Genomic DNA, 19,877 nt, shown 5'->3' on the forward strand with positions numbered 1-19,877 from the left:
TCAGGACCGGGCAGTGTTTCATTATGTTGTACACAGGGTCACTATGAGTCGGAACTGACTCGATGGCACCTAACAACAACAACACAGAAGAGAAAATTGAAGCTCAGAGAGGCTGAGTGACCTGCCTCAGGTCATACGACTGCTGAGTAGCAGAGGTAGGATTTGAACCCAGGCCACCTGGCACCGGAGTCTGTACCCAGAGCCCCCTGACTGGACTCTGATGAGGCCAAGCTTGTGTAGGATGCAGGGGACTTCCTGACCACTTCCACGACCAGGGCCCAGAAAAGGGACAGAACCTCCCTCCCAGCCACAGCAGGGTCAGAGCATAACAGGAGGCCCCACAGGCACAGCTGCAACCATTTCTCACCCTTTATTGGGGCTCTGCCAGGCCCAAATAAATATAATACATTAAACCCAAAGATCAGGGAATCGTGCACCCCAGGAGGTGCCCTCCATGGGCCCAGCCAGACAAAATAAGTTAGTGGGGGACCTGCCAGAGGGCAGGCCAGTTCGCTGGCTGGGCAGGCGATCCGGCTGGACGCGCGCTGGTCTAAAGTGCATCTTGGTTCTGTGATCCCCGCAGCCACATGGCCCCCAGTGGGGTCACTGGGGGGGCGGGCGGAGGCTCCCGGCGTTCACACCGTGCCAGCAGTGGCGCCGAGGCTCTGTGTCCATCTGTCCATTTGGGGACGGCCATGTGGCCGGGCTTCCTCAGGAAAAGCTGTCATCAGGCTGTGGCTGCGAGTCGAAGGGAGGGTCTGAGACCGTGATGCCTTGATGCAGCTTCTCCAGCGAGAACTTCATCTGGTGGGAGAGGAGGGCAGGGTGGGGTGAGCGCTGGTAAGGAAGACGCCACACCCCCATGCTGCACCTGAGGAACTGGGGGAGCACAGAGGCCATGTCCCCTGCCGAGGCCACCCCCGGAGCAGGGGAGAGCCACACCACACTCAGTTGAACTTCTCGAGCCAGCCAATAGAAGGGCCTTAGTGTGTGCCCAGGACCTAGATGGCCTGGGTTTAAAATCCTGGCTCTGCCACCTATTGGGTAACCATGGGCAAGTCCTTTAACCACCCTGGGCCTCAGTTGCCTCATCTGAAAAATGGGTCAGCAATAAGCCTACTTCGCAGGATTATCTGGGGGATTAGATGGATGAACACCCAGGACCTGGCACACAGTAAGTGCTCAGTGCACGTCAGCTATGATTACTACCGGCTGTGCAACTGCGGGCAAGTTCCTGAAGTACTCACGCCCTGGCATCCCTATCTGTAAGGCAGGGATAACGAGAGCACCCTCCCCACGGGGCAGCTGTGAGCCTAAGTCAGTCAGTCACCTATGGCGCTTCCAACAGCCCAGCTCGGGGTCAGTGCCCAACCACGTGCGCTGTTTAATTCACCTGGAAAGTCAGCTCTGTGCCCTCGGCGTGGAGGAATGACAATGATCAGAATGTAACTCAGGATGGGAGGCCTTGCCTGCCTTCTCTGTGAGCCAGAGGGCCCTGGTCTCAATCCCCTCCGCACCCTGGCCTATGTGGCACTTCCCACAGCCTGAGCATCTCCCCCTGAGCGCGCTCTCAGGATGCAATGAGGCCCCTGAACACAGACCATCCATGGGTGCTCAGGGGTTATGGAAGGATCTGACCAGACGCGATTTTCACCACCACGTCCAACTCTGGCTGTGATCCCCACGGGAACCCAGCCAATGCCAGCTGCTCCCCAGCTTCCTACCTCCACACCCCACCTTGGCACACACTGAAAAAAAACACCCCATTGCTGTTGAGTCGATTCCGACTCATAGCAACCCTATAGGACAGAGTAGAACTGCTCCCTAGGGCTTCCAAGGTGTGGCTGGTGGATTGAAACTGCCGACCTTTTGATTAGCAGCCGAGCTCTGAACCACTGTGCCACCAGGGCTCCTAGGACCCAACATTTGCCCCAGCCATCCCCGCTGCCATCTGGAGCCTATTGGGGGGTGAGGGCACCACTGCATGGTGATGTCACGTTTATTAAGCACCTACTGTGTGCCTGGCACCAGGCTCCCACCAATAATAACAGCAAACATATGTTAAGCATTTACTGTGTGCCGGGGACTACTCGGAATACTAACTCATTTAGCTCTCACGACAGTCTGAGGACATCAATCACTATCCCATCGGCAGGGCCAGAAGCCGAGGCCCCAACGGTCACTTGTACACAGCCACACAGAAGAATTTGAACCTGGCCGTCTGAGTAGGTCCTGCCCCTGAAATATAGGGGGTATCTGGGGCAACCCCCTTCTGGAGACGACCCCAACATCCTTTGGAGAACTCCTCTATCCTCAGACCATGCGACCTCCTTACCCCCCTCCCAAAGAGGAAGGGCGACAAGAACTAAGCTTAGGCCACCCCAGCTGCTGTGATTGGTTCAGGGACAGGCAGGTGATACCAGCAGTGCCAATGAGAGTGAGCTCTTTCCACTGGCTGTCCATCAGGAGTTGCGGGTACCACCTCTGTCATATTGGGGGAGAGCATGTCCAAACACAAAGCCAACCCCGGGGGGGTAAGCAGAGCCAAGAGATGGCAGAAGAGTCCACTTCTTCCTACTACTGAGTGGCTGGATCCAGCTATACCTGAACTCAGACATGCCTGGATTCTTTCCTAGTATGTGAGCCTGGATTCTTTTTTCTTCCATCCCATAGATTTGCCTGGTAACCCTGCAAGATGGGGACTATGAACGGCTTCCCTAATTTATGGAGGAGGAAAATGAGGCCCAGAGAGGGGAAGCCACGTGCTACACCTCGGGGCACAGGCCCAGGATCCTGCAGCCCCGGAAGCCCAGCCCAGCCCCCAGCTGAGGCCACGCTGCCCACCTCGTCCAGGAGCTCCACGGAGGCCCGCAGGATCTGCCTCCACTTGTGCGCCTCCACGCTGTGAAACTTCTTCTGCAGGGCCAGGATCTCCGCCCACTCCGTGGCCGTCTGGGGGAACCTGCTGGGGGATGCAGGGCCCGAGTGGGGTCTCGGCCTCCCGCCGTCTGGGGGAACTTGCTGGGGGATGCAGGGCCCGAGTGGGGTCTCGGCCTCCCGCCGTCTGCTCAGGCCTCTCAGACCCCCCAGGCTCCCCACTTACCCCTTGGCCAGGGCCAGACTGTGCCAGGCCTCGAAGCTGTGGGCCGTCCTCTCCAGGGACCAGAGGCGGTAAAAGAGGAGGACGTTGAGGGCGATGAGGATGATGAGGCTGGGGGCAGGGGGCAGAGGTCAGGAGTCCTGGGACGTGGATGCTACCGCAAGTTGGGCCCTCATCTCTACACTACCCGCCCAACCATGCCTTGAAGGGGGACCGCGATCACACCCCAATGCAGAGGAAAAGAAAACTCAGAGAGGGTGTGTAACGTGCCCAGCATCACGCAAAGACCAGGCTTCAAGCCCAGGCCTGTCCAGTGCCCACACCCTTAACTGCCAGGCTCGGCTGTCTCCCTGGGAGAGCAAGGGGGCACGGAGCAGGGAGGACAGGCCGCTGCAGGAAGCAGACACGGGGGGCAGGAGGGTGCAGGATGCAGGACCCTACCTCACACAGATCCTGAGGAGGCAGTGAGGGGGAGACAAAGAGATGAGAGCCGCCCAGCCCGCCCTAACCAACCCCCACCATGCCTCAATCCCGGCAGCTGTGGACCAAACGTGCCGCACAGCTTCTCTCTGCACTGGCACTAATGGGAAGCAGGCCCAGAGGGGCTGTGTGGCCAATCTGGCCCTTCCCTCCCACGGTCTGCTCAAAGCCCGGGGGATCTCATGTCCACTTCTTCCATGCGTCCGGCCCTCCTACACCTCCAGGCCTCTCTGCCTAGGCAGCAATCAGGTCTTCAGCTACAGGGTCCCCTCCTTTCCATTCTTGCCCTACCTGCCAGGCCTTGGGGGAACCCTCTGGCTTCCCACAGCCCAATCACTCTGCCTGGGCTTCCCTGTCCCAGCCCTGATCACTCTGGTCTGTTGTCAGGTCTCTCTGCCCAAGAGCTGTGGTCTCCTGTATCCTCAGCATCACCCAGCTTAGGTCCAGGTAGAGAAAACATGTAAAATGTATCAATGGCATTACTTCTGCACACCTCTACTCATCTGCCTGGCTAATCCCTCATCCTCAGGGTACCCACTGCTCCAGGTACCCTTGCCAGGCCCCTGTGACCTCCCTCGGCAGCCCCGCTGCCTCCCAGCAGGAAGAACTGCTCAGTGATAAATGGAGCACCTACACCGTGTGGGGGCTCCTCAGGTGCGCCCCAAATGTACTCTCATTCAATCCTCTCTGTAAGAGAAGCGTGGAGAGAACACACCTTCATCCACGGTCATATAGCCAGGACACAAACCCAGGCCTTTGTGACCCCCCCGCCTGGCCCCTGCTCCACACCTATTACTCACACGACGCTGATGAGAACCAGGGCGTTGGGGACACCTGCCCCAGGGCCCTGGTCCATGGACGGTTCCGAGAAGCGGGAGCTGAGGGAGCCTGTGGAGTGTCAACTCAGGGTCAGACAGACACCTCCCAGGCCACCCCACCCCGGGTTCCCCCAGCCCCTCTGCCTGCCCTGACTGTGCGTACCCGAGGTGTGCATGCCAGGCCGGGTGCAGGAGTCGGGGTCTGGGTGCTGGGGCCCATCGCTGTGGCCCCGCCAGCTCAGAGGCCGCTTCCGCCTCCGCAGGCCTGACAGCAGTCCCCGCGTGTCCTTCCCGCCTTCCTCCAGAGACAGCTTCTCGGCCTTGGCCAGCTCTCGCTCTGCAGAGACAAGAGAGGGCTCAGATACCCACGCCCGCCGGGCCACACCCGCCATGCCCAGCACACCCCCCGCCCCGGCTTCTGCCTCCTACCCAGGTGGTGGAAGTAATCCTCGATGCCACTCCACGAGTTCTTCTCGATGAGAGACTTCACGAGGCTCCATGGTTGCTTTCGGTAGCGGATCTCAGAGGACACTCTGGGGCAGGGGATGGGTAAGGTAAGGGGGTTAGGGTCTCGCCCCAACCCTTGCTGTCTCATTCCTTAGGCAGATTCTTTCTTTCCTGCATTTAGAGCGGGACCGTTGACACTCACTCATTCACAAACAGACGCCTCAACGCCCTGCCATGGTTTCTGTGACCTCAACTTACCCCCAGTGGCGGCCAGTTCAGCCCTCGGCCCCTCCTCTGGCCACACCCCCTACCTCGGCAAGTCTCCTAGCTTTAGGCGCTGCCTTGGCACTGTCTACTTGTGAACTGAAGGTCAGGGGCCAGGTCTGGGCTAAGTCATTAGCTCCTAAGTGGGCAGCTGCCGCTGTGCCCTGACTAGGCATGGGGGGTCTGAGAGACATCTCAACAGACCCCAAACCGAACTCCTGATCCTCCCCAAACCTGCTCCTCCCTCCCTTCCCCACCTCCGTTAATGGCAGCTTCATCCTTCCAGCAGCTCAGGCCACACACCTCAGGGTCTTATTGACCCCTTTCATTCTCACGCCCACATCCAACCTGTCAGCAAACCCTGCTGACTGCCTACGAGATCTATCAGGAATCTACACTCTTCCCCCTCCACTGCCCACCCCCTGCTCCAGGCTCCAGCCTCTCCGTCTTGGGCCATCACATTGGCTTCCTCCCTGGTCTCCCTGTCCGTCCTGTCCCTCACAGCCTATTTCCCACACATAGCCAGAGGGAGCTTGGGAATGCCTGAGTCAGAGCAGGCCCTCCTAGCTGAGCCGTCATGGGGTTGGGGCATATCCCAAAATTAGTCCGTCCACGAAAGACTCCGGGATTGAGCAGGAGTGACTAACTGGACAGTAACCCTGTGCCACAGTTGAACAGGGACATTAACCAGACCCCCTCTCTCTTCCCTCCCCCTCAAGCTGATGTTCAAGGTGGGAATCAGCACTGTCCTCTGTATATAAATAAGATTCTCATTAAAGACCATTAGTCCAAGCAACCTGGCTCTTCCTGCCTTTTTCCAGACTCTGAACCAAATCTTTCCAGGGACATTTCAGGGCTGCTTCACTGCCCATGGAGCCCTGGTGGCACAGTGGTTAAGAGCTCGGCTGCTAACCAAAAGGTCACCAGTTCGAATCCATCAGCCACTCCTTGGAAACCCTATGGGGCAGTTCTACTCTGTCCTATAGGGTCGCTATGAGTCAGAATGGATTCAACGGCAACGGGTTTGGTTTGGTTTGGTCACTGGGCACAATGGCTGGCTCAGCAGGACACTATCAGCCTTCCCCTGGCAGCACTTCACTTCAGGTAAAAACCTAAGTCCTCACCAGGGCCTACGAGGCCCTCAGGATCAGGCCCTGCTGCCTTCCTAACCCCACATACACTTCCCCTCACTTGCTCAGCTCCTGCCCAGGGCCTTTGCACTGGCCATTCCACGTGAATTGCCCCCCTACTGCCTCCATGTTCTTGGTGAGACATCCCCTTCTCAGAGGACCCATCCCGACCACATTACTCAGATAGAGCCCACCTCTGACCTGCCCCTCATGCTTCTCTCCACAGCCCTGATTGCCAGCAAACATCACACAGCTCGACATGATTAGTTTGTTATCAAATTCTGCACTAGAAGTTGAGCTCCCAAGGAAAGGGGGTTTTGTCTGGTTTTGATGTCTCTCCGAAGCCTGGGACGGTGCTGTGCAAACAGTGAAATTGCTCACTTATTTCATCACACTCTCTGGCAGTTCAGATACCCTCTGCAGACAGGATCAGGTTTTATGGGAATCCCCAGGCCACCCTTTACCCACTCTCTCCTATCCAGAGTTCAGGGATCTCAGGGACCTTCCTCCACCCCCAAGCCAGCACTTCTGCTCCTCTGCCAGGGTGGGAACCAACGTTCTGCTGCTGACTTGGGGCAGAAGGTGGGACAGGGGCCCTGGGGCCGGCAGGGCAGCAGGTGGAGGGCGGTCCGCTGCTCACCGGAGGCGGGCCTTGTTCCGGGCGAGGCCCAGGATGCAGTAACGGTGAACAGTGTAGAAGTAGTCCTGGTAAGGGATGCCCTGCGTCAGCACCTCTGAGTCCACCACACACCCACCTGCCTGTGGGCCGCGCCGGAACAGCGTCTGCAGGTACGAGATGGGAGGTAGGTGAGGGCCCACGCCACCCACCGGCCCCACCACTTGCCCTGTCAGCCACCCCACCCAGCCCACCTGTGTTTCCACCACAGAAGCGCTCTTGGGGCCCAGCGGGTTGCTGATGGGAATGGTATAAGTTAGCACTCGACGCTGATGGCTCTTGCTGTCCCCGCTCCAGGGACTCAAGGTCAAGTCTAGGGGAGGGAAGAACAGAATGAGGAGACCATTCTTTGGTTCTCTGGCCACAGGCTGTAGGAGACTCAGTCTTTTTCAGAGGTTCCAGTTCTCTGGGGGCTTCCCCCAAACCTGGTCCTCCTCTTCCCTGTCACTACCTTGGCGTCTGCCCCCTTCCATCTGGGCACCTAAGACTAGATGTTGGTGACACTCAGAGCTGGGACCTCTCCCCTCCTCATGCTTCTCATTCCTCCTGGGACCGTCTCATCCAGTCTTGCAGCCTCAGTTTCCCCCTCTGTCCCAGCCCTGGCTTCTCCCCTAAGCCTTAGACCTGAGATCCTGTACTCCAAAACACTTATCTACTGGTGTCCCCTGGGTCTCTCACACCTACCGGGCCCCACACAGGCCTCAGCATCTCCCCAAATCTGCCTCTCCTCTTGGGGCTCATCTCAAAGTTGGCCCCAACATCCCAAGTCTCCTGCCGAAGCCTTGGACCTCACCCCACACACCTTGCTCCCCTAGCCACTCAGCCTCCTGAGCAGCACCCCTGGCTCACTGCTTCCCTGCCTAAGTGCTCTCCCCAGGCCCCCAGGCTCCTAGCCTCCATCTCCCCGCCAGCTCCTGGCCTCCATCTCTCCCCCGGCTCCAAAGGTGTCTTCCTAAAGCCCAACCTGACCCTTGGCCCTTCCCTGCCTACAACACTCCATAGATCCCCAGTGCTCCCAAGACAAAATTCAAGCTCCCCAGTCTCATGTATTAGCCCCGCCAGGTTATAAGCATGATTTTGAGGGGGTTTTGTATCCCCCTAAGACAAAGCACAATTTTTATTTTAAGACAAAGCACAGCCTTAACGGATTCTGCAGGGGATTCTCCATGGCTCATGTTCACCAACCTATTGCCGTGAAGTCGGTTCCGACTCATAGCGACTCTATAGGACAGAGTAGAACTGCCCCATAGGGTTTCCAAGGACTGGCTGATGGATTCGAACCACCACCCTTTTCGTTAGCAACTGAGCTCTTCACTACTGTGCCACCAGGGCTCCTCAGTTTTCACCAAGAAAAAAGACACAAAGAAAAACTACTGCGTGACTAGCCTTTCTCCTACCTGAATCTCTTCTGCAGCCTCCTGAGTTCCTCAGCTGGCCCCATGGTCACACCTCCAGCCTCGTCTGGTGCTGTGGCGTCCCTCAGTGTCTGTGTCTGGCCTCAGGGCCTCTGGAGCTACCATGCCTGCCCCGGACTGCTCTTCTCCACCACTCCCCCTCACCGGGCTAACCTCGGTTCCTCCTCCAGGTCTTAGTTTTGACCTTGCATCCTCCCAGCAGCCTTCCTGGATGCTTCTCAGATCACAAAAAGCCCCTTTGACACTGACAGCCCCTGTGCTTCTTTAACGCACATCACACCTGTGACGGACAGCACTGATCTGGGTCATAAATTTCCTGTCATTCTTATTGGATTCTGAGTGCTGAGGGTAGGAACTCATCTGTCCTGGTCCTCCAAGCCCTGCACAGGCCTCACAGTTATTGTTGTTTGGTGCCGTTGAGTCGGTTCTGACTCTCAGTGACCCTATCTATGTACAATAGGATGAAACGCTGCCCGGTCCTGCGCCATCCTCACAATCATCATAATGCCTGAGCCCACTGTTGCAGCCACTGGGTCAATCCATCTCTTCGAGGGTCTTCCTCTTTTTCACCAACCCTCTACTTTACCAAGCATGATGTCCTTTTCCAGGGACTGATCCCTCCTGATAACATGTCCAAAGTATGTGGGACATAGTCTCACCATTCTTGCTTCTGAGGAGCATTCTGGTTGTACTTCTTCCAAGGCAGATTTGTTCGTTCTTCTGCAGTCCATGGTGTATTCAATATTCTTCACCAGCACCCCAATTCGAAGGCATCGATTCTTCTTCAGTCTTCCTTATTCATCGTCCACCTTTCGCATGCACATGTCTCACAGTCAGTGCTAAACGCACAACTGCTCATACATGCTTACGAAGTACTCCCTGTATACTACTGGAGCCCTGGTGGCACAGCGGTTAAGCGCTATGGCTGCTAACCAAACGGTCGGCAGTTCGAATCTACCGGCTGCTCCTTGGAAACCCTACGGGGCAGTTCCACTGTGCCCTATCTGGTCACTATGAGTGGTAATTAACTCGACAGCAACGGGTCTGGTTTTTGGTTTATATACTATCGGTCAGCAAAAAAGAGCAAGACCCTCAACGAAATGTACTGACCCGGTAGCTGCAACAATGCGCTCAGGCACAGCAACAGTTACGACAGTGGCGCGGGACCTGGCAGTGTCTCACGCTGTCACACACACGTTCGCTGTGAGTCGGAATCGACTCCACAGCACCTAACAACAACAACAACTTATGCTGCCGGAGCCCTGGTGGCGCAGTGGTTAAGAGCTCAGCTGCTAACCAAAAGGTCCGCAGCAGAAATCCACCAGCGGCACCTGGAGACCCTGTGGGGCGGCTCTCCTCTGTCCGGAGGGCCGCTATGAGGCCGGGTCGACTCGATGGCACCACAGCTGGTTTACATGCCACTGTTGTAGCCACTTCTCTGGCCTGACCTCCTTTAGTTCTCCTGAGACCCCGATGAGGCAGGTACTACCATCACACCCCCATTCCACAGAAGGGGAAACTAAGGCAGACAGTGGTTCAGGACCCTGCCCAATGTCACTCAGCTACCGCGAGGCAAAGAGGCAGAGCCACTTCTGTCTCACAGACCCTGCTTTTAGCTCCCCACTCCCCCCCCACCGCCCACCACACAGAAACCGCCCAGCTGGGGGGCTGGTGGGCGCCACCCCCTCACCTGTGAACTTGCACTGCTGCAGGAAGCCCTGCAAGAAGGCCGAGTCGGAGAAGAGCATCTGCTGGAGCCGCTCGGCTCCCACGTGGAAGACGGAGTTGATGAGGAGACGGCCGGAGAGGTCAGGAAGCAGGGCGGCCAGGTCAGCTGGGAGACAGAGCGGCACGGATGACGCTGGCTTCCCGTCCCCTCCTCCTCACAGCAGCCCCCTGGTTTTCCCCAGTGGGTGGGCGCTCCCCTCATTCCCAGACCTTGTGTGGATGGGCACACCCATCTTCCTGAACCCGTCAGACAGTGACACAGAGCAGGCATCCACCCTCTCTGCCACAGGGACTACCTCAGGCCTACATGTGCCCCAGGCCCAGCCAATCAGGGCCACCACTAGGCCCAGCCAATCAGGACCACCGCCAGGCCCAGCCAATTAGGACCACCACTAGGCCCAGCCAATCAGAGCCACCACTGATAGGCCCAGCCGATCAGGACCATCACTAGGCCCAGCCAATCAGAGCCACCACTGATAGGCCCAGCCAATCAGGATCACCACTAGGCCCAGCCAATTAGGACCACCACTGGGCCCAGCCAATCAGAGCCACAACTGATAGGCCCAGCCAATCAGGACCACCACTAGGCCCAGCCAATTAGGACCACCACTGGGCCCAGCCAATCAGAGCCACCACTAGGCCCAGCCGATCAGAGCCACCACTAGGCCCAGCCAATCAGAGCCACCACTGATAGGCCCAGCCAATCAGGATCACCACTAGGCCCAGCCAATTAGGACCACCACTGGGCCCAGCCAATCAGAGCCATAACTGATAGGCCCAGCCAATCAGGACCACCACTAGGCCCAGCCAATCAGAGCCACCATGATAGGCCCAGCCAATTGTAATCACAGTGACTACAGGGGTGGGCATGTGCGCCCAGGCCAGGCCAGCCAACCAGCCATGGTGATTGGCCCAGTGGGGGTGGGCTCTGCTCCAAGTTGGACCAATGAGAGCCAACCTTACACTTTTGGGAGCAGCCACTGGTACAAACGTGCTTTCTCTCTGCTGGGCTCCTGTGAGGCATAGCTGGGATACCTCTGCACCCACAAGAAAAGCACCTACCTGAGAAGGAAGCCAACACAGAGGCAATGAAAATAATATTAATAGAGACAATGATAGCCAACACTTACAAACAGGCCCAAACACTTTATGTGTATTAACTCATTTAACTTCCAACAACCCTATGAGGTGGTACTATTATTATTAAGCCCATTTTTCAGATGAGAAAAACAAGTCTCAGGGAGGTTAAATAATTTGCCCAAGTTCACACCTAGGAAGTGGTATGGCCAGGATTTGAACCCTGGTGCTCTGGCTCCAAAGTTTGTGTTCTTATCTACCCTGCTATGGGTCGGAATCGACTCGACGGCACTGGATTTGGGTTATGCTGTCTTCAAAGCAGAACCCGGAGACACAGATTCCCAACACTGTGTGAATGCCTAGATCAAACCATGTCTGCTGGCCTTCGATGCTTTACTCCCATGAATCAATCAGCCCCCTCCTGTCATGTGTAACTGCAGTGAGTGAGTCAGGGGCCCATCTGCCTCACCTTCCTCCCCCGTGGATGAGGAAGAGTTACTTGTGTCTGTCAACAGCTCCTCGCTGGGCAGCAGGTCCAAAGGGCCCAGGGACGTGGGTCCATCTGGCAGGGTGGGCTCTGTGCTTGGGGGTTCAGCCACTGGGGTCACTGTCTGGCTGGAGGAGACATCTGGCTGGCTGGCTGGCTGCTCCTCCTTTTCCTCCTCTGCCTGCAGAGAAAGGCTTAATCCAGCCTTGCCTTACCTCCACCCGGCTGAGGCCCTCCATGGGTCCACACTCACTATGAGACACCATCTAGACCTCAGGCAGGAAAACCAAAGCTGGGCAGGAGGTGCAGGGGCTAGTGCGTGTATTTAGGGCTCACTGCTGAGCTGGGAGGGGCTCTAGGGCCACCTCTATGGGGCCCCTCTCAGCCCCTACCAGGCCTGTCTTGGATGCCTGGCCATATCCTTTCTTTCCAGGCCTGCCCATCTATCCCATGCCCTATCTGTCTGTCTCTTGCCTTATCCAGCTGTCCATCTCTTGTACCCTTCTATCTCTCACCGTTTCTATCTATTTGTCCCCTTTTTGGCTCTCTCTTTTTCCCCGTCTGTCCCTATTTTCATCACTCGGCTTTCCATGTCTGTCCCCTTCTTCATCCCTCCATCTGTCCACTCCTTCATCCCTCCATCCATCTCTTCCCTGTCGCCCCCAATCTGTCAGTCTGTCCCTCTCTCCTACCCTACCCCTGACCTTCTTCTGTCTCTCCCTCTTCTCTCCTCTGCCCTCTTGCTCACCCCATGGTCCGCGTCACTGCTGGCTCGGGAAAGGTTGGGGGTGACATGGCTGCGTCGAGAACCCACTGGGCTCGGCTCTTGGCTGCAGTCAGCTGCTCCCAAAGGGGTGATGTCACTCAGGGCGATCACTTCTCCCACTTCTTTGGGGCTCCTGCGGAGAAAGGGAGAAAATGGGATGGCCACTCAAGTGGCCTTGAGACCCCACGCAGGGATCCCCCAGACCTTAGACAATCAGCTCAGTCCACCATGGACCCCATCCTGCTGTCCCGCCCCAGGAACCACCCCCAACCTCTGACTCACCCCAGACCGTTCAGCTGCAAAGGGCTGACATAGTCCTCATCCTCGCTGGTGAGGCCCAGCTCTGAGCCGTAGCACTGATGCACCAGGTGCCAGAGCTCGCGGGGACTCAGCGTCTAGGCAGGCAGACAGCAGGTCAGCCTCCACCTCACTGGGGCCAGAGAGCCCTTCCCACCCCTACCCTACCAGCCCTCAGCCTCAGCAGTTCCTCTGCTTTCCACAAGGGGGCAGCCAGTACCTCAGTACCAGACCTCACCAACATGCTCCTCTCTATCTACAGGACACCCAGCTACATCTCCTCTATGCTCCAGGCCCTGTGTTCATCACTGTTCGCACCCAAGTTAACGTTCCCAATTTTACAGAGGAGAACATGGAGGCCCAGAAAGAGGAAGTCACATGACCAGAGGCAACTCTGGGATTCAAACCCAGCCAGACTCCAGAGCGGAAGCGCCTCTCTAGCTGTCTTGCCTCCAAATACTTTTTCAGGTGTCTTCAGGAGTCCTGGGTTTTCATCTACTCACAGCCATGGTGTTTTCAATCACATCATATGCATGCAAAAGCTGGACAAAGAATAAGGCAGACTGAAGAAGAATTGATGCCTTTGAATTGTGGTGTTGGCGAAGAATATTGAATACACCATGGACTGCCAAAAGAACAAACAAATCTGTCTCTGAAGAAGTACAGCCAGAATGCTCCCTAGAAGCAAGGATGGCGAGACTGCATCTTACATACTTTGGACATGTTATTAGGAGGGGCCAGTCCCTCGAGAAGGACACCATGCTTGGTAAAGTAGAGGGCCAGCAGAAAAGAGGAAGACCTTCAACGAGATGGGCTGACACAGTGGCTGCAACGATGGGCTCAAGCATGACAACCACCGTGAGGGTGGTACAGGATTGGGCAGTGTTCATTCTGTTGTGCACAGGGCCTCTATGAGTTGGAACTGACTCAACAGCACCTAACAACAACAACAACAAAGTCCAGAGTGGCCACAAGACAATGATGATAAAATAATAATAATAATAACAGCAGTAGTTGTTGCAGTAGCAGCAGCCGCCGACATTGTTGTTACTATGCACCAGACACCCTTCCGATCCCTTTCACGTACTAACTCACTGTGTCTTCAAGACGGCTTTGTCAAGTAGGTGCTGATATTATCATCGTTCAGACGTGAAGATGCCAAGGCAGGGAGGGGCAGTAACAAGCCCGAGGTCACAGCCAGGAAGTGGGGTGCTGAGATGTGACCCTGGGGCCTGGTCTAAAACCCACTGCCATCAAGTCAATTCCAACTCATAGAGACCTCAAAGGTGTCCAAGGGTGTAAATCTTTATGGAAGCAGGCTGTCACATCTTTCTACAGTGGAGACGCTGGTGGTTTCGAACTGCTGACCTTTCCGTTAGCAGTCAACTGCTTTGGTTAGTCAATTGCTGGCCTAACTAAAACCAAGCCCGTTGCCATTGAGTTGACTTTGACTCCTAGCAACCCTATAGATAGAGTAGAACTGCCCCACAGGGTTTCCAAGGGGCAGCTGGTAGATTCAAACTGCCAACCTTTTGGTTAGCAGCCAAGTTCTTAACCACTTCACCACCAGGGTTCCAGGGCAGGTCTAAAGCCCTGGAATTAACCACTGGGATGTCCTGCCTCAAAGAGCTGGCATTACCAAGCACTTATTCTAGGCCCAGCTTGGGTGCTACGAAGTAGGCATGGTCCAGTCGTTGTTTCCATTTGACAGATGGGGTTCATGACCTGCCTCAGGTCACTTTGCTGCTCACTGACAGGGTTGGAACTTGAATCCTGGCAGTCTGGCTCCAGAGCTTGGCTCTACATCATCCTTCTTTTGGCTCCTGAATGGGATCCTTCAGTACTCTCCTTCAGTACTCTTGCCCCTGAGGATGGCCATGGCTAGAGCTGCCCGAAGGGGACATGTGCCTCAGAGGGTGGGATACTGAGCAAAGCCCACCTGAAGGAGCACCAATGGCAGACACTGCGTGATGCTACCAACAGCAATCCACCCTCCCTCTCTGCCAGCAGAGCCTCTACTCTGTTACGGGTGAAAATCTCCCCTAGCCCCAGGGATGAATCATGACTGGTTTATGCCAATTCATCTTTCCTTTGCCAGATACTCAGCTTCCTTCATAACTGAAGGGGGTCATTTGACCTCGTTCTAACAAAAGACATGGAAAGAGAAGTCTGCTAAAGGAGGCTTTCCCTCTCTGATAACAGGAAAGCCAACTTTCCACATTTCCCTTTCTTCATGTTTGGGACACTTATGTGAGGGCATGATACCTGGAGCTATAGCAGCCATCTTGTGACCAGGAGGCTACAAGCACATGGACAAGACACCTACATGCAAAGGGTGACAGTGTGGAAGAAGGGACAAAAGCCTGGGTCCTTGATGACAGAGTGGAGCCACCAAACCCACCCTAGACCACCTGCCTCTGGACCTCCTATTGCATGACAGACAGTGTGGTACAGTGCTTAAGGGAGTGGAACCCAGACCTAACTACATGGCTTGGAACCCCAGCCCTGTCATGTAAAAGCCCATGTCACCATGGGCAAGTTTTCTCAACATGCCTCATTGGCAAAATACAGATAAGAACCATACTGCCTCATAGGGTGATTGTCAAAATCAAATGAGTGCGGTCCAAGGATTCCTGGAGGTTCCCTAGATCCTTTTGTGGGGGGGGGGGGGCGGTCTACAAGGTCAAAATGATTTCTTAAGTATTTATAAGTGCTACTAGCATTTTAAGATGTTATTTGCCATTTTCATTTTCAATCCCTCATGGGCATACAGGGGAGGCTTCCAGAGGCTACGTGACGCATAATGCTGTCGTCGCTGGGGTGGCCACCGTAATGTGTGCTTGTCTTTTCCTGACTCAGTTTCTAACTCAGTCAATGTCAATAGGTAGGACCCACTTAAACAAAGGCTCTTTGGAGTCTACAATAATTTTAAAAAGTGTAAAGGGCTCCCAAAACCATAAAGTTTGAGAATCGCTGGTATATTCTGTACTAGATACTGTAACTTTATATTTAACTTGAGTTATATATGCAATTACACCCCAGTCGTACACACTGATAGTTTTGCCGTTAAACATACGTATAGCCACATTAATTGAGAAAAATATAGATCTGTGATATGTGGCCATTTAGAATTAAGTTAAAATTAATTAAAATAAAATCCTCCGTTACACCAGCCACATCTCAAGTACTCAGTAGGCACATGTGGCTAGCAGCTACCATAATGGATAGCACAGATAGAGAATATAGCCATCCTAGCCAAATACTCTATTAGATAGTGTTGCTATTTAAAAAAAAAAAAAGCCATTGCCGATTCTGACTCACAGTGACCCTACAGGACAGAGTAGAACTGCCCCACAGGGTTTCCAAGGAGCAGTTGGTGAATTTGAACTGCCAAACTTTTGGTTAGCAGCCAAGCTCTTAACCACTGTGCCATATAGACTATAAACAACCACATGTTGGCTCAGGTCAGAGTTTGCTGCCAAACATTAAAAATAAAAATAAAAAAAACCCCTCACTTTCAGGGCAGTTTTGATCCGTGGGTAGCGAATAACAGGCAGTGGACTTCCATTTCTTAGGGCAGGGCCTGGCACTGGAGCCCTTGGCTGCCCCCTGGTGGGCTCTACAGAGATAGCAGCAGGTGCTTTGGGCCTGGCACCCATGGAGGAGAGCTTTCTCCAGCCCCCTGAGTCCCGGCACCCCTGGCTCTGTGGCCCACCTTACTCCCCACCCCCACCCCGCCCCAGCCTCACCCAAGCCCACCTTTTCGAGTAGCGCATTCTGCCAGAGGCGGAAGATGAGGAGGAAGCAGCGGTCACGGGCCCCGAAGGAGGTGAAGAAATGCTGCAGAGGCGAGAGAGAGAGAGAGAGAAAAGGACTCAGGACGGTGGAAGTCCATCCTTATCCACACTGCCCGCTGTGTCCCCACCTCTATCCTGATGCATCCATTCATTCATTCTACAAAATGCCTATCCTGTGCCTGGTCCCGTGCCGAGCCATGCTGGAGCCACCACAGTGAGGAGACAGCCCTCAGCCCTGACCTCAAGGAACTTACAGTCCAGGTAGGGACAACCCAGAGTGAGGATAGGGGAAGCCCAGAGCATTTTCCCAGCCTCCTGGCAGCTAGGGGTGGTCAGCTGACCCACTGTGGGCCAACAAAACACAAAGGGAAGTCTGCTGCAAATTCTCTCCCCCTACTTCCTTCCTTCTTCCTGTTTGGACCGCTGGTGTGAGGCAGCCATCTTGTGACCACGAGGCAGCAATCATGAGGACAGAACGGAAAGTCAGGGAAGGCTTCCAAGGGAAAGGGGCATCCGAATAAATGGATACATGGAAGGGAAGGATTTTTCTATCACTATGATCCCTGAGAAGCCATGCGAGGGGATGGATTGCAGGGACAGAGATGGGAGGCTGGTGTAGGGATCTAGGTCAGAGACAATGGGAGCCTGGGTCAGGGCAGGGGCAGTGGGAGACTGGGGTGGGGTGGAATGGTGGGAAGCTGGGTCAGGGTGGGGACAGTGGGAGGCTCGGTCCAGGGAGGGACAGTGGGAGCCTGGGTTAGCACAGGGATGGTGGGAGTCTGGGTCAGGGCGGGGGACAGTGGGAGGCTGGGTCAGGGGAGGGACAATGGGAGCCTGGGTCAGGGCAGGGACAATGGGAACCTGGGTCAAGGCGGGGACAGCGGGAGCCTGGGTCAGGGCAGGGGCAGTGGGAGCCTGGGGTTGGGGGGAAATGGTGGGAAGCTGGGTCAGGGTGGGGACAGTGGGGGGCTGGGTTAGGGCAGGGACAGTGGGAGCCTGGGTCAGGGTGGAGACAGTGGGATGGTGGGTCAGGGCAGGGACAACGGGAGCCTGGGTCCAGGCGGGGACACTGGGAGCCTGGGTCAGGGCAGGGGCTCTGAGAATAAACAGAAAGCAACTGATTTGAGAGAAGTTGAGGACGCAGAATAAACGGGGCTCGCCCTCTAGGGATAAGAGGAGGCAGGAGCCTACTAAAGTCGGTGACCATGCGGCCCTGTGACCATGCCCCCACTCACCTTCTCACTCTCTGGTGACCATGCGGCCCCATGATCATGCCCCACTCACCTTCTCGCTCTCTGGTGACCATGCGGCCCCGTAATCATGCCCCCGCCCACCTTCTCGCTCTCTGGTGACCATGCGGCCCCATGACCATGCCCCCACTCACCTTCTCGCTCTCTGGTGACCATGCGGCCCCGTAATCATGCCCCCGCCCACCTTCTCGCTCTCTGGTGACCATGCGGCCCCATGATCATGCCCCACTCACCTTCTCGCTCTCTGGTGACCATGCGGCCCCATGACCATGCCCCCACTCACCTTCTCGCTCTCTGGTGACCATGCGGCGGCCCCTGTGACCATGCCCCTGCTCACCTTCTCGCTCTCTGGTGACCATGCGGCCCCATGACCATGCCCCCACTCACCTTCTCGCTCTCTGGTGACCATGCGGCGGCCCCTGTGACCATGCCCCTGCTCACCTTCTCGCTCTCTGGTGACCATGCGGCCCCGTGACCATGTCCCCGCTCACCTTTTCACTCTCTGTGCAGATCTGAATGGCATTGGGGATCAGCTTGGCTGTCTTTTCCTTCTTCAGACACGTCACTTCCTTCAACTGGATGGAAATCTGAGGACAAAGGCAGGGTGAGAAGGGGCCTGGGCCCTGCCCCCAGCCCAGCCTCAGCTCGCCCCGCCCCCGGCCCGGGCCCCGCCCCCAGCCCAGCCTCGCCTCGCCCCGCCCCGCTCCAGCTCACCGTCGTCTCCCAGCGGAAGATGTTGCTGTAGAAGCAGACCCAGTTCTCAGAGAGATAGAGGCGGCCCTGAAGGAGGATCTCACGCTGCAGGGCACAGGAGTAATCTGAGAGCAGCCGAAGGGAGAGACGGGCAGACAGTCACATGGCTGTCACGGCCAGGACACAGGCCTGGGGCGAGGGCTGGGAGGGCGGCGCTAGGAACTCAGGGTCAGGGGTCCAGGGCAGGGTTGTGAGGTCTCACCCACAATGAGGCGTTCAGCCTCAGGGAGCTTGCTGAACAGTTTCCGGAAGTCTTCATTGCGTTGTTTGTACGTGGGGCTCAGCATCTGGGGAGAAGTTTGGCAGGTGAGGACCTGGATAGGGGTTAGAGCCCCCATTCTGCCCCACAAAGCTCCCAGAACCCTCCAGTCTCCTCAGCCCCCGGCAGGCCCTCTGAGGTGTCAGTAACTAGCCCACCTCTGGTTTCTGCTGCCCATAACAACAGAACCATAATGACAGCTGCCAATTACTGCTTTCTTACAGAAGCTGGATCCTGCGCCTGGTACCCATCGGCATCACTGACTCTCACTGAACGCTCCCTTCAGCCTTGTAGGGTCGGGACTGTTTCTTAAGAAGGACTGAGGCCAAAAGGGCTGAAATGACTTATCCAAGATTACAGCAGGTAAATGGCAGCAGAGGACATAACCCCAGGTCTGCTGACCCCGGCCCCCACTCCTTGGCTGCTACAGCCTAGGGCTCCTAGCCCAGCACCCACACCCCTCACCCACCACCCAACAAGCTCCCCTGCCCAGACACTTACGCTGTACCAACTCTGCATTTTCTGCAAGAGAAAGGAGAGGCGTCAGAGTGAGCTCCTAGTCCCCCGTCCCACCTCTGCCCACTCTACCTGGGCTCGCACCCACCTTGCTGTTGCGGATGAAGTTCCGGCTGCCCAGGCTCTGGGTGCTAGGGGTCCCGGGTACCCCGCCCTTCTCTGAGGAGCTATCTGACCCTTTCTCCACCATGGTGCCGGATTCAGGTTCAGGTGGGGGCCGGCTTGGGGGCAGGAGCTGCAGCCGCTTACGGAGCGATGGGGAGCTGCTGGGTGTGCTCCTGCCAGAGTGGGGGGTGGTGCTGGGAGGAAAGAAGAAAAGGGGCTTTACAGGGGAAAAGCAGGCTGGGGCATGAGAACAGGCCCTGATTGAGGAGACTCATTCATCAGCCCATGGACCCATATCCACTTCCACCCATCTGCCCACCTAGCCATCTATCCATCCATCCATCCACCCACCTGCCCATCACATCTATACATTCATCCATCCACCCACCCACCCGTCCGTCCGTCCGTCCATCCATCCATCCATCCATCCACCCACCTGCCCATCACATCTATCCATTCATCCATCCACCCACCCACCCACCCACCCATCCATCCATCCATCCATCCATCCA

General features: G+C 56.1%; 1 protein-coding gene across 6 annotated transcripts in view; it reads right to left on the reverse strand.

Moving 5' to 3' along the window:
• Positions 1-351: 351 nt before the first annotated feature.
• GRAMD1A (GRAM domain containing 1A) overlaps positions 352-19,877 on the reverse strand; it is a 33,913-nt gene continuing 14,387 nt past the window's right edge. For 2 of the 6 annotated variants that reach the window (XM_064293571.1, XM_064293567.1), the window contains exons 2-19: positions 19,349-19,559; positions 19,246-19,266; positions 18,688-18,772; positions 18,447-18,550; positions 18,224-18,319; positions 16,445-16,525; positions 12,671-12,783; positions 12,371-12,521; positions 11,605-11,803; positions 10,021-10,164; positions 7,110-7,228; positions 6,880-7,022; positions 4,828-4,931; positions 4,562-4,735; positions 4,381-4,468; positions 3,104-3,211; positions 2,845-2,965; positions 352-804 (exon numbers count right to left, since the gene is read on the reverse strand). In XM_064293571.1, coding sequence (XP_064149641.1) covers positions 712-804; positions 2,845-2,965; positions 3,104-3,211; positions 4,381-4,468; positions 4,562-4,735; positions 4,828-4,931; positions 6,880-7,022; positions 7,110-7,228; positions 10,021-10,164; positions 11,605-11,803; positions 12,371-12,521; positions 12,671-12,783; positions 16,445-16,525; positions 18,224-18,319; positions 18,447-18,550; positions 18,688-18,772; positions 19,246-19,266; positions 19,349-19,450 — 2,046 coding nt within the window. In that variant the 5' untranslated portion in view covers positions 19,451-19,559 and the 3' untranslated portion in view covers positions 352-711. Of the gene's footprint in view, positions 805-2,844; positions 2,966-3,103; positions 3,212-4,380; positions 4,469-4,561; positions 4,736-4,827; positions 4,932-6,879; positions 7,023-7,109; positions 7,229-10,020; positions 10,165-11,604; positions 11,804-12,370; positions 12,522-12,670; positions 12,784-16,444; positions 16,526-18,223; positions 18,320-18,446; positions 18,551-18,687; positions 18,773-19,245; positions 19,267-19,348; positions 19,560-19,877 lie in introns of those variants that run through there. The other 4 variants (XM_064293570.1, XM_064293568.1, XM_064293569.1 and 1 more) reach the window with 4 other exon arrangements.

The sequence above is a fragment of the Loxodonta africana genome, chromosome 11, assembly GCF_030014295.1.
Source record: "Loxodonta africana isolate mLoxAfr1 chromosome 11, mLoxAfr1.hap2, whole genome shotgun sequence".
Classification (NCBI taxonomy): domain Eukaryota; kingdom Metazoa; phylum Chordata; class Mammalia; order Proboscidea; family Elephantidae; genus Loxodonta; species Loxodonta africana.